This window comes from Anomaloglossus baeobatrachus, chromosome 1 (genome assembly GCF_048569485.1).
Source record: "Anomaloglossus baeobatrachus isolate aAnoBae1 chromosome 1, aAnoBae1.hap1, whole genome shotgun sequence".
NCBI lineage: Eukaryota > Metazoa > Chordata > Amphibia > Anura > Aromobatidae > Anomaloglossus > Anomaloglossus baeobatrachus.
Window position 1 is genome coordinate 264,075,654 of NC_134353.1, and position 19,880 is coordinate 264,095,533.

Here is a 19,880-nt window from a genome sequence, read left to right on the forward strand (position 1 = left end):
TTTGCCTGCGTTATAGTGCGGATCCGGTGACTTGCAGTTTTTTAACATGTTTCAAAAACGCTACTTGTAGCGTTTTTGAGCTGCGTCAAAATACTGCAAGTCACCGGATCCTGACTAAACAGCATGCAAACGCAGGTGAACGCTGGCGTGCTGATAGACAGGATCCTGCTTTTGTACTGAGCATGCCCAGAAAGTACTGAGCATGCCCAGAACCAGTCTCGCGTGATCTGTCTATCTCTCTACTCCCTCCCTCACCCTCTCTCTCTCTATCTTTCCCCCTTCCTCCCCTTCCTCTCTCTCCCACCTGAGAGCTGCGGACACTCGTAACCAAGGTAAATATCGGGTAACCACTTCTCTTAGTTACCCGATGTTTACGTTGGTTACGCGTGCAGGCAGCCCTGCTCCTAGCAGCTGCAGACACTCGTAACCAAGATAAATATCGGGTATCCAAGGCCGATGTTTACCTTGGTTACCAGCGTCTGCAGCTGTCAGAAGCCTCCTCCCAGTCTAGTTCCCCTCACTCCCGATCACATGACTCCAATGCCCGCCCCTAAACATCCAGTGCAGGATCCTGCAAAATAACAGATGCGTTTGCATACGTTTATTTGCTGTAAAAGCAGGATCCGTACTTCCGCTAAAATAACGTTTTCAACGGATGTTAAAAAGACGTAGTGTGAAACCAGCCTTAGAAGGGATCTGCCTTACTGTCTGTGATTGGCTATCACAGTCCTGTGCTGTAGTCATGATGTCACCACTGCATCCATGCAAACAAACACCTGAAGCAGCAGGTCAGATAGCATTGGAATGGCACAGGGTAAGTAGTTTTTTTTTTTTTTCTTCCTCTTTCTCTTTCAGCAGGGTAAACCTATGTTAAAATTAATAATAATAAAAAAAAAATAAACCACCAATAAGTCATGCCCTTAAAGGGAACCTGTCAGCAGAATTTTCGCAATTAAACTAAAAGAATCCCCTTCTGTAACTCCTGGGCTGCATTTTAGAAAGGTTCCTTTTGCTATTGGCCCCCCTTTCAGACCTAAATAAACACTTTATAAAATCTTACCTTTTGGTATGCTAATGTGGTTTTATGTTCACGAGGGTGGGCTGTATTGCGTCCGTTATTCGCCCTCCTGCCATTGTTCGCCGTCCCCCATTGCTCATTTACATACATGAGGCCGCCGCCCTCATGTAAAGCAGTGCTCCAGAGGTCTCACGCATGCCCAGTGGCACTATCGCGGGACTGAGCACTGTGCAAAGCTTGAGCGCAGGTGAGAGATTATGGGCGGCGCTGTGAATATAATCACCATCGTCATCCAAGTACCCGCCCATAATCTTGTGCCCGCGGTAATAGGTAACGTGAATGATATGGCAAGCGCATAACAGTGGAGGCAGAGGGAAAAGCGCGGGCGCGGGATTATTGGCTGGATGACATTCACAGCGCCACCCATAATCTCGCGCATGCGCAAGAACCTCACTAGCGCTCACGCTTTGCACAGTGCTCAATCCCGCGATAGTGCCACTGGGCATGCGTGAGACCTCTGGAGCACTGCTTTACATGAGGGCGGCGGCCTCATGTATGTAAATGAGCAATGGGGGACGGCGAACAGCGGCAGGAGGGCAAATAACGGATGCAATACAGCCCGCCCTCGTGACCATAAAACTACATTAACATATCAAAAAGTAAGATTTTATAAAGTATTTATTTAGGTCTGAAAGGGGGCACAGTAGCAAGAGGAACCTTTCTAGAATGCAGCCCAGGAGCTGCAGAAGGGGATTCTTTTAGTTTAATTGTGAAAATTCTGCTGACAGGTTCCCTTTAAAGGGTTTGTCCGAAACTAAGTGAATTTCACACTATATGTCTAAAGGCTGCTTTACACCAGACAATCTATCGTGCGATAGATCGCCGGGGTCACGGTTTTTGTGACGCACATCCGGCATCGCTGGCGATGCCGGCCTGTGTGACGGCTCCTAGCGATGCAGTATCGCTCACAAATCGTGAGTCGTGTACTGGTCGCTAGGTTCCATAATATCTGTTCTGAAATCGGGCGCCGGTTGTTCATCGTTCCCATGGCATCACACGTCGCTCTGTGTGACACCACGGGAGCGATGAACATCGCGTACCTGCCTCCCGCGTCAGCCGCCGGCTCTATGTGGAAGGAAGGAGGTGGGCGGGATGTTTACATCCTGCTCATCTCCGTCCCTCCGCTTCTATTGGCCACCGGCCGTGTGACGTCGCTGTGACGCCGAACGTCCCTCCCACTCCAGGAAGTGGACGTTTGCCGCCCACAGCGTGGTCGCACGAGAGGTAAGTATGTGTGACTGGGGTTACCGACTTTGTGCGCCACGGGCAGCGATTTGCCCGTGACGCAAAAAGAACGGGGGCGGGTACGATCGATTGTGAAATCGCACAATCGGTCGTACCATGTAAAGCAGCCTTTAGTATTTACTTTAATAATCTAACCATGTTCCTAATTTTATTCCTGAAAATGTCGTGTTTCAGAAGTATGTAAGGAAAAGTGATCGTAGCTTTTGTGTCCACCAAACTTCTGTTGACAGCGTGAGAGAACCTACAGTCACTTCTACATTACTGTTACTGAAACAGGACGTTATCATGGGACGGCGGTGATGAAAGCTGTGCTAAGTGACTGATCATGCTTGGTTTCAGACCAGAAGAGGAAGCTGTGTAAGTGACAGCAGCCCCGACCCCCTGACGACGATCCGTGTGAGAATCCAGGATGCATTATTATCGAAAGTAGGAAAAAAAATAAAGTTAGGGTAGGGAATTTTAAATTGAACGACATGAGAAAAATGGCCTTTTGAGCTCGGTGTGTCGAAATTCGTAAAAAAACTCGATGCATAACTCAATTGGTGTGTCACTTCTTTTGTGACATTACAGTACAGTGGTAGCACAGTGAGGTCTTGGCAGGGATAACTGTCTGTGATGCAGTGTTCCCTTTCCCCCGGTATTGCTGAGCAGTAACTGTGTTTGGGTACAGTGGTAGCACAGTGAGGTCTTGGCAGGGATAACTGTCTCTGATGGGGTGTTCCCTTTCCCCAGTATTGCTTAGTGGTAACTGTGGTGGGTACACTAGCAGCACGGTGAGATTTTGGTACCTGCTAAGATAATGGCGTGTGTAAGGAGCACACACGCCTGAGAATACTCTCCTGTCCCCCAGGAGATGCCTGCCGCTTGCAGGTGGTGCGAGGCTGTGGGTGAGGAGCTCAGGCTTCACTGCCTTCATTAATGAAGGTAAGATGGCGCAGTTTGTGCTGCGCTCTCAGTAGGTAGGAGAGTTGCCCTGCCTCCAGACACTGACACTGTCTGCTTGCTGCTCTTCCTTCACTACCTGGCAGCATCATCATCATCCGGAGGTAGGGCACCTCTACTGAGAGCATAACACAAATGACACCATGTTACCTCTGTTAGTGAAGCCAGAGCCATGCGTATCAGTAAAAACGTCTCGGTGTGTCACCTCTAACGTGTGTCATAGGTTAGCCATCACTGGGTTGGATTATTGAATTAAATAGTTAGACACATGGTATATAATTCCCTTAGTTTCAGCCCACCCCTTTAAATTATCTGCTTTCACTGGGCATTAAATCAAAGCACACGTTGCTCAGATCACACAGTGTTCTTCTATATTTACCATGTACACTTTCAAATGGGTAAACTGAGGCCTAGAACATTTGTTCTCTTCCACCCCATGCAGACTACCTCCCAGCAGTGGAGTAGATCACGAACTAGTCTACTGGTTAATGTCTCTCTTAATAAGTTAACTGGCTACCTGGTATTTTAACACCTCGTATTCTCCCACAGGATGGAGGCTTTGTCCACATCAGTAAAATGTGATCGGAATGTGAGTGGATGATGGTGGTTGTTTTTAGCATCCAATAAAATAGCTATTATGAGATACCATAGGGAATCATAAACGGCAGTATGTTACAGATGATTATGGAGAACGTGCTTTACACTGCTTTCAGAATGACATCTCCACATTTTTCACACAATCGTTTTCTCTTTCAGCAACACCGATTACAGTGGATAAAGCAGAGGGCTCAAGCTGCTAAAAATGGAGAAAGGTAATGATAGTGTCGGGATGCATATACAATCTACTTTAGCGGTTTCTTGCTGCTGGTTGTATCACACATGTCCTTTCAGGAGGTTGTCCTTCAGTCCTTAAATATGTACTCCAATCTGTATATTATACTGTGTTAACAGAGCCATGCATGTGTTCAACCATCTTTCTGCATATCTATGTATCCAACACAGCAGGTATATCCAAGAGTTTACTAACTTCCGGGGTCAGTATAAGATATAATTCACTATATAGGCTTCCAGATAACACATTTCATGATATAGGCTGGGATAAATATTTGACGGCAGTCTGATCAATGAAACCCCTGCAAATCTCTTGAGCATGGGTCATGTATATTCTAATTATAGAGAGGAGGTAGTGACCCTTCACTATAATGAAAACTAGAAAACCAGATCAGTTCTCTCTTGGTTGTTTCTACATCTCCGCACACACTAACGTTTGGCCACCCCTCCCCAACAGGCAAGAAACTTGAGTTTTTTTTATATAATGTGCTCCTTGGAATCCCAGGTCACAGGAGCCCCCATAATGAGATACACTGCCCGTGTCTATCACTGGAAAGTAATACTGCAGTGTACACTCATTTCTGATATCTAGAGATGCCGCACTATATTCGCTCAGTCATTGTAGCAGTATAGTTTTGTTGTTTTTTTTCTTCTCATTTTGCAATGTAAGCCTTCACAATACACTTATCCTAGTAACCGTATTCTGTCATTACAGCTCAGTAGCAGAAGATTTTGAATCTTATTTGCGAAATGTGAGATCACAATATGAGGCTGTCCGGAGTAGCAGTAAGTAAATAGTGTGGTGTGTTTTGGGTTAATCCAGATCTGTCATCTGAATTTTCTGCTGCCCTATTAAAGAGCAGGATCGTGTAGGGACCGGACCGCTGTACTATTAGCTCAAACAATTAATCACTCACAGGGTCTAGCACTGGATACAGAGCACACCTAGTTATGTCACCGGTATCCATCATGACAGAGATGTTGGCTGCTCTTTTACCTCTTCTCCAGTAAATGATGACTGCCATGAATATATACAGTCACTGGTGAGAGGGATGAGGGGAGCGACCTAGGAATTTACTATATTTCTAACTCTACTATCAAAATGGTACAATATGCTTTCCTGCATATATTACGTCACCCCTTTTCTTTATCGTTCCTATGGGAGACCCAGACCATGGGTGTATAGCTACTGCCCCCGGAGGACACACAAAGTTACTACACTCAAAACGTGTAGCTCCTCCCTCCTAGCATATACACTCCCTGCTAGCCAGTCCTAGCCAGTTTCAAGCTTTGTGTCAGGAGGATCACACACACACATGCATCCTTTTTTGATTTTTCATTTTTTCTAAAGATTTGGAAGAAAAGCGGGTCCACTGGACTCCCGGCATGTCCCTTCTCACCCCCCTGGCGGCGGTGCTGTTAAGGTTGACTTCAGGGCAGGAGCCCTTCATGCCGCGCTCCTTCACCATCCCTTAGGGGCTCTGGCTTGAAGTTAGAGCCAACACTGTTCTCACTGCCTTGCAGGAGACCGGCTTCCATCCGCAGCCCTTTTGCAGGACCCTGCTGGACGGAGCACTGAACCCCCACCCCACCAGGGACTGGGCCCTGCGTCTCAAAGCTAAGTATAGAGACGTTATTCAGAGGGTCCTTCTGCAATGTGGGGCACTTTTATTGGGGGGGGACAGTGATTTACTTTGATAATGCTGCTTTTTACTGTGTTTCCGGCCGGTTCCACGGTTTTTACTGAGAACCGCGCCGATGATGCCTGATTGTCGGCCGCATGCATAACTCTAGGCCCCGGCTTCAGCCGCGGCCTAGTTTCGTTTCGTTCCCCTGCATGTCAGTCATGCAGGGGGACACTGCAGCGCCGGCCGCTCTGCACAGGGGAGGACACTCCTTTTTGAGGAGATGATTCCCTCCCCTGTACATCTCCTTAGCCCTCCGATTCCCGCTCCTGGGTTAACCCCCGCCCCCCCCCCTCACTCTGGCGCCATTTTCTCAGCGTTCTTAGTACACTGGTCGGCGCTGGCTGCTCTGCGGTGCAGAGGGAGTGAATATCTGGCTGGGGGTCCAGGCTTGGAATCCGGAGGGCACTCATAATAGCGGCCTGATAAGTCACAACCTCTGGTTGTGCACTTTTATACACTCTCAGGGCATTCTGAAGGAGTTAATTCTTTATTATAGAACCTCCTCCTCAGCAGCATGTCTCACACTAGGAGCAAAGCTCCAAGGCTGTACACTACATGTTCTGCATGTAAGCTCATATTGCCTGAACCGGCACAGACCACACACTGTAATGGTTCTTATGTGGTGGTGCCTCAGCCTGGAGTCTCCCCAGGCTGAACCCCTGTCTTGGGTATTCTAGACATTCTAGACAGAGCCCCCACCTCTGCAGCATGTCTCACAGAGCGAGGCTGCAGGCTGTTTTTATTACCCACTGCAGGTAGTCTCGTACGGCTGTACCGAGCTCATAACCATCTGTGGCCCCTCAGCTTGGAGGCTCATTAATGGTCCCTCCAGCTGCTCCGGTTTCGGTGGCTGACCCCTGGGGGAATCCTATTTCCAGGGGTCGGCTGTCCCGGCATCTGCTGAGCATGCAGCCCCCTTCTCAGGGCGTTTTCTGCTTCAGCTCGCTCAGCAAAGCTCACAAGGGACTCTCCTTCTGGGCTCAGACCCCGTCCTCCTGACAGGGAGACGCAGGGTCCCCTGTCCTCCCCGTCCCGCAGCTCCGATTACGAGCTGACTCACTGGACGAGGAGGATGTCTCTACCAGGGGCTCGGACGCTACTTTATGTACATTGATCCGTCCGTAAGTGACGCAGATGCGAATGATTGGATTGCGTCCATTATACTTGTACTGGACCTCCATCCGCCTGTATCCAGGGGAGTATTCCCCGTTGGCAGAAAGGCATCAGTATACCTTTAACAGGACGAGGAGTGTGTTCCTTAACCACTCCAGTTTTCAGCCCGCTGCGTCCAAGCCCACAGCCTGTCCTGCAGACCCCACAGCGGGGTTCTGCTGCCTGTCTCCCCCTCCCATCAGAGGGGTCAAGGAGTGTACTCATTCGCCAAGGGTGGCCACTCCGGTGTCTAGACTTTCAGCCCGGATAGTTGTATCAGTGGCTGACGGCACCTCTATAAGGATCCCACGGTACATTAATTTTGTACTGGACCTGAATCCGCCGGAGTTACCTTATCTAGGTGAACACAACGTGTGTTCCTTAACCACTCCAGTTTTCAGGCCCCTGTGACCAGCCCAGGTTCCGCTCTGACAGTCGCTTCCCATGAAGCGTGATTCTGAGGACTGTGTTTCCCCTGTTCACCAATGGTGGTCAAGAAGTGGGCTCATTCACCTCAGGTGGCTCAGCCCGGACCGTTATGTCAGTGGCTGATGGCTCCTCACTTAAGGTTTTGCGGTCCGCCCGGTTGTTCTTTTGGCCAAGTCGGTATGGGGGCGGCAGGAGCTTCGTTCTCCTCAGCTTTACAGCAGTGCGGTTTTTTTGTACCTTCTCTGCTTCTCTGGAGGAGATGCATTCCCTCACAGGGACTCTATGCCCAAAACGGTTGCCTGAACTTCCAGACTTCAGTCTTTTCATCCTCTGCCAGGTCTGCCATGCTGGACACCGCACGGCGGTGGTCTTGGCTACTTTCCTCGCTATCCGCAGGCTCCTGTGGCTTCGGAGGGACCAGTTTCCTCGGAACCAACTGGATGAAATTAAGGAAGCTCTTGGCGGGGAGTGTTATTCCTTGCCACAAACCTAAACCAGGGAACCTGTCCAGGGCAGGAATCAGTTGAGGTTTCGGTGGTTTCCGTTCCTCCATCTGATCGTCCTCTAGCTCGGCCTAGGTTCATAGAACCAAATGGCTCGAAGCTGCGTCTTCAGAAGTCCGCAGGAGATGCTGCCATTGAGTCAGCTTCCTCCGAGCTATCTAGCCACGCCAACAACCTCCTTGGTCGGTGGCAGGCTCTCTCCACTTGGCGACGTAGGGTTCTAACACGTCTCCGTTCAGTGGGGGCGGGATTATATCCCCCATGGCTACAGGATGGAATTCTGTCCACCCGCCAAACAGATTTTTTCTGTCAACTCCTCCCGGCTCCAAGGCCGCCGCCTTCTCACAGGCCGTGGCATTTCTTGCAGGCCAATGGAATAATTGTACCGGTTCCCGACTGGGAACGGTTCTGAGATTTTTGCTTAAATCTATTCCTAGTCCCCGAAGAGGGCGGTGCCTTCCGACCTGGATCTTTAGCTTTTCAAGCATAGTCAGGTGTGGCATTTTCCCATGGAGTCTCGGTTTTGTTCCGTGTGTTTTTCACCGGATCAATCAAGAACCCAAGGAGATTCCCTAGCAGCCATCGGCATCAGAGATGCCTATCTGCAGGAGTCAATCGCAGTTTCACACCAGCGTTGACTACGTTTTGACAATCGGAGTGGTCCAATTCGTGGCTCTTCCCTTGGGGTTAGCCACGGCCCCTCGAGTATTCTCATTGGGGCAGCTGTGATTAGGGTCCTGCACCCCTAGGGATTGGCAGTGATCTTTTGCCCTGGACGGCCTTCTTGTTGGGGCTTCATCCAGTGCTGACTCTTAGTAGAGTGCTTCGCTCACTCTCGCCACTCTAACCTAGTCCACTCTGACTTCGAACCAGAGGTTCTCAGGGACGCAATTCGAAACTCTGTCGGCTCTTGTGAAGCTGCTCTTAGTCGATCAGTAGTCCCTCCGCTGGCGGTCGACGTTGTTCTATCAGACACCTTATACAGGCGCTGGTCAGACGGTGGCGTCAATGGAAGCCTATCCGCCTTGGGAGCAGTATATCTCCACCGTGGAGCGCAGGGCGCTTGGACTCTGTCCGAATCAGCCCTCTGGATCAATGTGCTGGAAATCAGAGCTGTATTTCCAGCTCTCTAAGCCTTCACCATCTGTTGGCGGCTAGGCACATTCGAGTCCAGTCGGACAACGTGACAGCGTTTTCCTACATCAGCTTCCGGGGCGGGACACTCAGCCGCCTGGCAATCTTGGCGGCTCAACATTCTTCAGTGGACAAGGGACTCCTAGTCCACCGTATCCGCAGCCCACATCCTAGAGGTGAAAACTGCGAGGCAGACTATTTCAGCTGTCCAACCGTGGTCCACAATCCTCAGGTTTTGCGGTAGACACACTGGTTCATGTTTGATCCCAGCTTCGTCTCTTTACGTATTTCACCCTCTACCTCTTGTCCAGAGTCCTGCGCAAGATCAGTAAAGGGGGCCGTCGGGTCATTCTCATACTCCAGACTGACCCAGGCAGGCTTGGTACTCTGACCTGCTCCTTCTGTCCGTTGGGTTGCCATGGCATCTTCCGGACCGTTCAGACCTTTTCTCAAAGGGTCCGTTTTTTCCGTCAGAATTCTGGATTCTCAGATTGACGGCGTAGCTCTTGAGTCCTGGATCTTGGCGACTTCTGATATCCTTCCTGAAGTCATCTCCGCTATGACTCGAGCTCCAAAGTGTCCTTTGACCTTTTTGGCCTTGCCGACCCTCCTGTCCCTTCCACAGTCCGGTCTACAGCTAGGACTATCCCTCATTAAGGGACAGGTCTCGGCTCTGTCAGTATGTGCCAGCGGCGTATCGTCCGGCTGGCTCCGGTGCGCTCCTTTAAGGGCGCATCTCACATCATTCCGCCTTTCCGGCGGCCTATGGAGCCCTGGGACCTTAATCCGGTCCTCCCGGTTCCCGGAAACCCCCCTTTGCGCCTCTTGGGGAGGTTTCTTTGTTTCATCTTTCACAGAAAGTAGTCTTTCTAGTGGCTATAATTTCCCGCCAGAGAGTTCTGGCTGCACTCTCTCGGAGTCACCCCCTTTTTTGGTCTTTTGCATCAAGACAAGGTGGTCTTCATCCGACTCCGGACTTTTTTCCCTAAGGCGGTTACTGCTTCCACCTTATCCGAGGCAATTTTCCTGCCTTCCTTTTGTCCGGCTCCTGTTCATCGCTTGAGGAAGCGTTGCATATCCTGGATCTGGTGCGGGCGCTCCGGATCTATGTGTCTCGCACCGCCGTTATTAGGCGGTGCACCTCTCTCTAGTGCTGACTGCTAGTCAGCGTAGCGGTCTCTCGGCATCTAAGCCGACCCTGGTTCGTTGGCTTAGGTCGGCCATTTCCGAGACCTACAAGTGTACTCAAGTGCCTTCCCCGCCGGGGATCAGAGCACATTTGATCAGACCTGTCGGCGCCTTTTTGGGCTTTCAGGCACCAGGTTACGGCTCAGTAGGTCTGTCAGACTGCAGCTCGAATTAGTCTGCATACTTTTTCGAAGCACTACCCAAGGCATGCTCATGCTTTGGCAGACGCGGGCTTGGGCAGACGCATTTGTCCGGCGTCTGTCGCCCATTTGTGAAGTTAGGTTTGCCTGCTTCTCAGTTGTCTGTTTATTCCCACCCATGGACTGCTTTTGAACGTCCCATGGTCTGGGTCTCCCATAGGAACGATAAAGAAAAAGAGAATTTTGTTACTTACCGTAAATTCTTTTTCTTATAGTTCCGTCATGGGAGACCCAGCACCCTCCCTATTGCCTGTTGGCAGGTTTCTTGTTCCGTGTGTCTTCACCGGCTGTTATTGTTGTAGACAGAGGTTCCGGTTCTTCCGGATTTTACTCTGTCTCTTCTTGTGGGTGGATGTCCTCCTTCAGCTTTTGCACTAAACTGGCTAGGACTGGCTAGCAGGGGGTGTATATGCTAGGAGGGAGGAGCTACACGTTTTGAGTGTAGTAACTTTGTGTGTCCTCTGGGGGCAGTAGCTATACACCCATGGTCTGGGTCTCCCATGACGGAACTATAAGAAAAAGAATTTACGGTAAGTAACAAAATTCTCTTTTTTTCTCTTTGGCAAAAAATAAGTACATAAACAAACGTATAGAATGAATCTGCATTATATTTAAAGGCAGCTCATATCCAAAGGGTCTGATGATAAAACGATGGGTGTCTCTAGCCCTTTTTTATTTTTATTATTATTATTATTATAGCGCCATTTATTCCATGGCGCTTTACAAGTGAAAGAGGGTATACATACAACAATCATTAACAGTACAAAACAGACTGGTATAGGAGGAGAGAGGATCCTGCCCGCGAGGGCTCAGTCCCTCCCTTTCCCGATCTCTCACTCTGAACAACTTCTTGTTATGACTTTATCGGCACATTTTGCTGAAATGATTGACCTGTTTGCTATATCTAATATATTAGTGAATGAAAGTTATTTTTCTATGCAACTCAACAAATGTTACTATGATATATTGTTCCACAGTATGGAAGGTCCAACAGTTTGCATTTCTATGTATTGCTGTTAAGATTCTCATGTACTTTTTTTATAGACCAATAAAATAAGTATTTGGGAAAAAAAAAGTAAATTCATGCTTTTAAAGAAAAGAATAGTTTTTTTTTGTTTGTTTGTTGGGGAGGACAGAGATGTGGGTTGTATGCTGCCACCTGGAGGCTGACACTAAGAATACATCTTAGACTAAAAACATTAAACCTCGGCAGGCCATCACCCAGCTACTCAGTTTAGCTTAGTGACTAGTGATGGGCGAACCCCCCCGATGTTCGGGAGACTCGCCCGAACTTTTTGTAAAGTTCGGGTTTTGAGATAACACTAACTTCCGTCCGAATACTGAACTTGGACTTAACAGTTATGTGATGTGGCGGGAGGGGGGTCTGTAAAATAAAAAATATAGTTAATAATAAACAGTCATTATTCAGTACTTACTGCTCCCACGACGCGTTCTGCAGACCCTGTCTCCCGGCCGCTTCTGCTTCTGGGTCCGATCATTAACTTCCAGGGGTATGCACTGTACTGCTCATCACTCAGCAGTCTTAGGCTGTTTTCGTCCATGTTCGCGGTGACGTCAGGGTTCACCGGAGTCCATGAGCCATGGACTCGATTGAACTTTGACTGTCACTGTGCAAGTCTCGCGTCAGCATCACCCTGCACAGCGCGCACACTCCTTACAGGAGCCGGTCGGCTGCATGTATTTCCATACAGGTGACTCGCTCCTGTCAGGATAGTGTGCGCCGTGCTGGTTGATACCGATGCGAGACTCACAGGAGTCATTCCCAAGTGTAATCGCACCCTCAGTGTCAGCCTGCTTCTCGCTCTGTAGAGACGTTTGTTTGTACAGAGTGATGAAGCAGAGCTGACATTGCTCTACCTATGGACTACGTCAGACAAAAATTTTTTTTTTGTATTTATAAGGATGGAGTCTCTATAAATGTTTGTTTTTATTTCTATGTGTTGTGTTTTTCTTTTTACTGTTTACTAGAAATTCATGGTGGCCATGTCTAATTTGGCGTGACACCATGAATTTTGGGCCATATGAGAATACAAAGCTGGTATTAACACCTTTTTATTATCCAGCGTGCCACAGCCATCAGGGCCGCTGGACAAGCCAGGTGAAGCGACTGGAAATGGTGCTAAGAAACATTGCGCCATTTCCAGGGGCGGCATGCGGAGAACCCCAGCCCCCAGCTGCCTGGTTTTACCTGACTAGCAATCAAAATATGGCAAGAGCTCACACATTTTTGTTTATATACTCTGTGTGTGTATATATATTATATATATATACACACTGTGTTCCAAATTATTACGCAAAAAGAGTTTAGGAGTGATAAGGTCAGAAATTTTTTGTTTGTCATTTAAACTCATTGATGGTGATGTGTGTCAGGGCTCTTTATATCACTGAAAGCAATTGCAGATACCTGTGCAAATTAGTTTGGAAGGTGTGTCCAAATAAAGGCAAGACTACATAAGAAGGCTGTTCCACATTATTAAGCAGCCATGCAGTGCCCGGCACTGACGTCTTCAGCGCCATGGCCCCGCTCGGCTCCGCCCCCTGCATATATACACTGAACACACACCCCGGCACTGCTGCACCTATCATCCCCGGACACACGCAGGCACTACTGCTCCTATCATCATCACTGCACACACCCCGACACTACTGCACCAATCATCCCTGCACACGCGCAGGCACTACCGCTCCCATAATCATCATCCCCGCACACACAGGCACTACCGCACCCATCATCTCCGCACACATGCAGGCACTACTGCACCCATCATCATCCCCAAACACACACACACTACCGCACTCATCATCCCCGCACATACCCCGGCACTACTGCACCCATCATCCCCGCACGCACTCCGGCACTACCGCACTCATCATCATCCCCGCACACACCCCGGCACTACTGCACTCATCATCATCACTGCACACACCCCATCATCCCCGCACACATCATCATCTTTGCACACCCACAAGCACTACCTGAGTTAAGTCTCCGGTGACAACGCGGCTCACTGCAGTTGCTGCGTGGAGCTGACACAGAGCGGTCGTGTTCTACGGCGCTCCTTGTCAGCTTCATGTATCAAAGCTGACAGTGTCGTGTGGATTACGTCGGACCTGGAGGGGATTTTGGGGATTAATAAAGTGGTAAATGGGTGGGGGGGGGGGGTTGTCTTTTATTCCAAATAAAGGATTTTTCGTTGTGTGTGTTTATTTACTTTCACTTACAGGTTAATCATGGAAGGTATCTCGGGGAGACGACGATTAACCTAGGACTAGGTGGCAGCTATAAGCTGCCATTTAACTCCTTATTGCCCCGATTGCCACCGCACCAGGGCAATTCGGGATGAGCCTGGTAGTCACGGGACTGTCGCATCTAATGGATGCGGCAATTCCGGGCGGCTGCTGGCTGATATTTTTAGGCTGGGGGGCTTCCCATAATGTGGCGCTCTCCATCCTGATAATACCAGCCTTCAGCCGTGTGGCTTTATCTTGGCTGGTATCAAAATTGGAGGGACCGCAGTTTTTTTTTAAATTTATTTAATGTACCACACGATATAGACCCGCCCACCGGCGGCTGTGATTGGTTGCAGTGAGACAGCTGTCACTCAGCGTGCAACCAATCATAGGCGCCGGTGGAAGCAGGGAATACGAGATTGAATAATGAGCGGCTGGCATTTTCAAAAGCAGGAGAAGCCGCCAGAGGAGTGTGATAGCTGTGCAGCGCCGGTGATCGGCGAGTATGAGAGGGGGGGCGGATACCAAGAGTGATTTTAAACGATTTAGATCGTTCTGCTGGACATGCTGAGCATGCGCAGTAGAACGTGACTGGATCCGTCAGCATATTCTGCCGCTTAGTGTATTGCGGCTGAATTCGCCCCCATAGAGAATCATTAGACACCTTGGCGGATTCTAACAACCCAAAAAACGCTACATGCAGCGTTCCCTCCGCCCGACGCTGCGTCAAATTAACGACGCAGCGTCCTCCAGCGGATGCAACGCAGACACTTGCGTTACAGTGCATCGTCAATACAAGTCTATGGAGAATAGCGCAGTGCATTATCGGACTGCGCTATTCTTCATAGCGGCGGATTGCGCTGAACGCAAGTGTGAAAGCGCCCGAACACACACACACCCACACCTGGATAGTTACCTGTCCCCAGCCATGCAGTCCCCGCCACTGACGTCCTCAGTGCCATGGCCCCGCTCGGCTCCACCCACCCCGCACTCCGCCCCCCGTATACATTACCCCGCAGGATGGGGGCTGCACCACGATGAGGGCACATACCAGCATTGGGCTACATCACAGCATCAGCATATTTTTACTTACGGTAATTTTACACTGTTCATGGCCTTCTTCCATTACAAGCCATGGACATCATTAAACATTAGACTCATCTATTAAAACTGTTCCTTCTGTTGTTTGTCATTTTAAAACCAATAAACAATTATAAGAATACTAAATTAAACCTAACCCATCCAGTCCATTCATTACCTTATTATTCAATCTGCTAACCTACATACACATTCTAGACTACCTGATACGTTAGAATCGGGCCACCTTCTAGTTCTTAACCCCTTCAGCCCCCGGGCACTTTCCGTTTTTGTTTTTTGCTCCTTTTCTTCCGAGAGCCGTAACTTTTTTATTTTTCCATCAATCTTGAGGGCTTGTTTTTTGCGGGACGAGTTGTACTTTTAAATGAAACCATAAGTTTTACCATATAGTGTACTGGAAAACGGCAAAAAAATTCCAAGTGCGGAAAAATTGTAAAAAAAAAAGTGTGATCGTACAATAGTTTTTGGAATATTTTATTCACTGTGTTCACTATATGGTAAAACTGATGTATCTATGTGATGCCTCAAGTCAGTGCGAGTTTGTAGACACCAAACATGTATAGGTTTACTTGTGTCTAAGGGGTTAAAATAAATTCATAAGCTTGTCCAAAAAAAAAGTGGCGCACGTTTTGCGCCATTTTCCAAAACCCGTAGCGTTCTCATTTTTCGGGATTTGAGCCTCAGTGACGGCTTATTTTTTGCATCTCGAGCGGACGTTTTTAACGGTACCATTTTTGCGCAGATGCTATGTTTTGATTGCCTGTTATTGCATTTTGCGCAAAATTTGTGGCGACCAAAAAACGTAATTTTGGCGTTTGGGATTTTTTTGCTGCTACGCCATTTACTGATCAGATTAATTGATTTTTTTATTTTGATCGGGTATTTCTGAACGCGGCGATACCAAATGTGTATATTTTTTATTTTTTTTGACCTTTTAATTTTCAATGGGGCAAAAGGGGGGTGATTTGAACTTTTTAGGTTTTTTTTTTTTTAATTTTTTTTTTTTTTATTTTACTAGTCCCCCTAGGGGGCTATAGCAATCAGCAATCCGATCGCTCTGCACTATCTGCAGATCTCAGCTACAGAGCTGAGAACTGCAGATTTGGTGCTTTACTTTCAATGCCGGCTGTATTCTGGCATTGAGAGGAAGTGAGTCATGTTAGCTACAGGCGTCATCACATGACCCTGTGCTACCATGGCAAGCACCGAAAGTCACGTGATCATGGCACGTGACTTCCGGTGAGGGCGGGGTAAGTGACTGTCATGGTGGTACGCATATCATATTGTTGCCTGATTTTGGCAGCGATATGTAAGGGGTTAATGGCAGCGGGTGGAAGCGATTCCACCCGCGGCTAGCAGGCACACATGTCAGCTGTTGAAAACGGCTGATATGTGTGCGGATCGCCGCCGCCTGCCCACGGCAGGGGGTGGGGATTAACGGCACACGATCCATGACGTACCCAGTACGTCATGGGTCGGTAAGGGGTTAATATATATCATGAACACATCAATTTTTTTTCAAATAAGACAATTTGAGTAATATAAAAATGTTTGTGTAAAACCATTCATGGCTGTTCTGCTAATAATCCTCTTTCTTGCCTCTATTGTTTGTCTGTTATTAGGATTATCATCAGATGCAAACCTATTAACCCCTAACACCGAGAGTAGCTGTGATCTTACAACCAGAACAAAGTCCACAAGTGGGAATGATGATAGCACATCCCTTGATCTTGAATGGGAAGATGAAGAAGGTAAGTGATGGCCCGAAACCAAGGACCGTTACTTCAACACTACATATGGTACTAATATTATATGCAGATGTCTCACTGACAATTTGACAACCCTTTATTTCACAAAATGGTAATACTATTATTGCTTGTTAAGGGTTGTCTATTTCTCCACTTCAGTTAATGCATGTCTATCTAATAACTAAATTCAAGATCTCATTGGAATTTAGGTTGACAAGGACCCACACATAGTATAAGGATTGAGAATTCACTCTGAACATGTTGGTACAATAAAAGTTGATCTACGTTGGATGCTGTTCCACCTTTTTTCCTGTGCTAGTATAATTGGAGGAATTTTTTTTCTGTTTTATTACTGTTTGTATTTTGTTCACTAAGGAGGGCCTGGATGTCTTTCTCAAAAAATATATTACAGGTTATGTGCACTAGATTCTGTGATGGGGTGTTGATCCAGGGAACTAGTCTGATTACCCTATGTGTAGTTTGGAATCAATTTTTCCACTAATATGGGGCAATTAGCATCTCCGTTCACGGGGTTTTTGTCGTCGTCTGGATCACTATGTAAGGATATAGCTTGAACTCTATGATCTTCTATCTACCCTCAACCTTAAAACCTATGACAGTATACTATATGAGTATACTGGAGCATTATATATCCAGCAAGTCGATGATCCTTCTCTGGATGAAGGTGATAACTCATACTTCTTATAATCTATGGACCTGTCCACATGTTCAGACGAGTCGTTTGCATCAAAACACGGATGCTTGTTCAATTTTTATTCTAGTCACAGATCATATTAGCCAATTTAGTAAGTCTATGGGTCCATAAAAAAAAAATCAGACCACTCCAATGCCATCCAAGTGCTGTCCATTTTCCACTGACTGACTGCATACAAGAAAAATATATCTTTGTACCGTGTTAGCCAGTAGAGATACATCAATTTTTACATCAATTAAGAAATGTGCTCTTCAGAGCATCCGGGGTCATCACTGCCCGGACCAGACCCCAATCAGAGGATAATAAAACTTTCACACTGCTTATCTATGAACCACAACAATATTTATGGCCACAACAGTTTGCCCCCTTACCATAGTGATGGTTCTGCTTCACATAACTTGTTTTTTTTGTTTTCACTGCACTATTCTATGTCCTGTTGTGTATAAATGTGTGGCTCTTCAGATTTTGTTATATTGAGCCTGATGAAGAGACCTGAGTAGTCTCGAAAGCTTGCAATTATTACCATCTTTTCAGTTAGCCGTTAAAAGGTATCAACCACTGAGGACTCAGTTCTTTTAAACACTTTGATTTTTCTTGTATGCAAAAAAAAAAAAAAACTGACTCCACAATGAAACTTTAGTTGGAGGAATCTCTTGACTATAATATGATCGAAAAACTGTTCCCCCTTCCTCTAACCCCTTAAGGACTGGTCGATTTTTATTTTTTATTTTTTTTTGTGGGGTTTTTGTCCTCTTATACTAAGAGCCAAAACTTTTTATTTTTCCATCAAAATAGCCATGATTGCTTGTTTGTGAGACGAGTGATACTACTGAATTAATCCATCCATTTTATGATCTGATGTACTGATATGTATATGAAAAATTCAGTGTGGCAAAAAAGGCCCAAAAAAACACTGCAATTTTTTTTTTTTTGTACAGCGTTGATTGTACAAATGACATAGCTATATCATTCTCCTGCTCTGTGTGATTACACAGATACCAAACATGTATAATTTTTTTGTTTTAAGTGGTGAAAAAAATCTAAAATTTTGAAGGACGTTTTTTTTTAATTCTCTTCTTTCTCCGCTATATGAGAGGAGATTTTTACATTTTCGGGATGTAGCACTGTGTGAGGGCTTGTTTTTTTTGCACCCTGTGCCATTGTTTGTATTGATATAATTTTAGGTTCTGTACGATGTAATAATTTTCTGTTGTTTAAATCTGCAAATCTGACAATTTGAGTGTAATTTTCTTTTTACACCATGTAATGATCGGATTAATTTATTTTACATTTTGATAGATTGGACTTACATGAATGCAGCAATAACAATATGTTTTATGTTTTTGTATTTATTTTTTTAATGGGGGAAAATGCGGCTGATTTGAATCTGTATTGCTGTATATAGCAGAAATAAAGGCCTCTTATGAACGCCAGCCACGGGCTGGCTGTCTCACATCCCTGTACTCCTGTGAAAAAGGGGTCTTCAGAAGACCCTTTGTTATAACAGATTGGCGATTTCGTCACTGGACCACTGATAAAGGGATAGAACGGCGTGCCCCCCTGCCAGCACTCATTGAATGCTGCCACCACAGATTGACATCGGCATTTAACAGCAGCTTTGCTCCACCTGCGGATACTATAGGCAGATGATAGTAGAATATCACAGCCATGATCTGCCAGGAAGGATGCGGGAACCGAAATAGTCTGTCATAAGACATTATTTTGTTAATTATCACCTATATAATAAATAGGGAAACCTAGCTGAAGTTGTCCATGATTGCTACAGCACTCCCACAGAGAATATGAAGCATTACACAGCTGTCTGTAGGACGGGATAGGTGCTCCAAACTGAGAGAGGGCATCTGTGTAGCCAATATCCAATATGGCCAAGGCATGAGAAGGGAAACTCCTCTCTTAACTCTAAATAGCCTAATACTATTTTTTGTAAGCTGGCTGACCCCTTTAAGTAAAAATGTAAGTTCAATGTTTATATCTAATCTCTTTGCAAATAAGTTTACAATTTAACAATTCTTTTTACCTAGGAATGAATAGGATGGTTCCAATGAGAGAACGCTCAAAAACAGAGGAGGACATCCTCCGAGCAGCTTTAAAATCCAGCGGCAAGAAACCCGGAAGCCACACAGCCTCTGCCTCCGATGACTCAAATGGACTTGAGTGGGAGAATGATTTTGTGAGCGCGGAGATGGACGACAATGGTAACTCAGAATACGCAGGGTTTGTTAACCCCGTGTCTGAACTTTCTGCCAGCCAGCAGGACAGGTAGAAAAGGCTGTGCACCAAGGAATGTTGTGATGATCACATAAAAGAAAGCTTTCTCCTCTTCCTCATGAGTTCTATGAATGTACAGATTTTCGAGAGCCTTTTTTTATTAAATAAAGTGCAATTCTCCTTTGTTTTCTGCAGACTTTTCTTAGTGATAGGCCAGAATCACACTTGCTAGTGCCTCGCGTGTAACTCGCGAGAGTCTCTCATGGTAGAACCCGGCATGGCCGCACACTCTCCTGACAGGAGCGGGTCGGTTGCATGTATCTCTATGCAGCTCAGACGCTCCTGTATGCATAGTGTGCGGCCATGCCGGGTTCTACCATGAGAGACTCGCGCGAGATACACGCGAGGCACTAGCAAGTGTGATTCTGGCCATAGACAATAGGAAGGT

At 46.9% G+C, this 19,880-nt stretch overlaps 1 protein-coding gene across 2 annotated transcripts in view; it reads left to right on the forward strand.

The window, feature by feature from the left end:
• Positions 1–19,687, forward strand: part of AP1AR (adaptor related protein complex 1 associated regulatory protein) — a 75,475-nt gene extending 55,788 nt beyond the window's left edge. For both annotated transcript variants that reach the window (XM_075349385.1, XM_075349393.1), the window contains 4 exons: positions 4,022–4,077; positions 4,812–4,882; positions 16,363–16,491; positions 19,246–19,687. In XM_075349385.1, the coding sequence (XP_075205500.1) occupies positions 4,022–4,077; positions 4,812–4,882; positions 16,363–16,491; positions 19,246–19,487 (498 nt within the window). In that variant the 3' untranslated portion in view covers positions 19,488–19,687. The remainder of the gene's footprint in view (positions 1–4,021; positions 4,078–4,811; positions 4,883–16,362; positions 16,492–19,245) is intronic.
• The last annotated feature ends 193 nt before the right edge of the window (positions 19,688–19,880 follow it).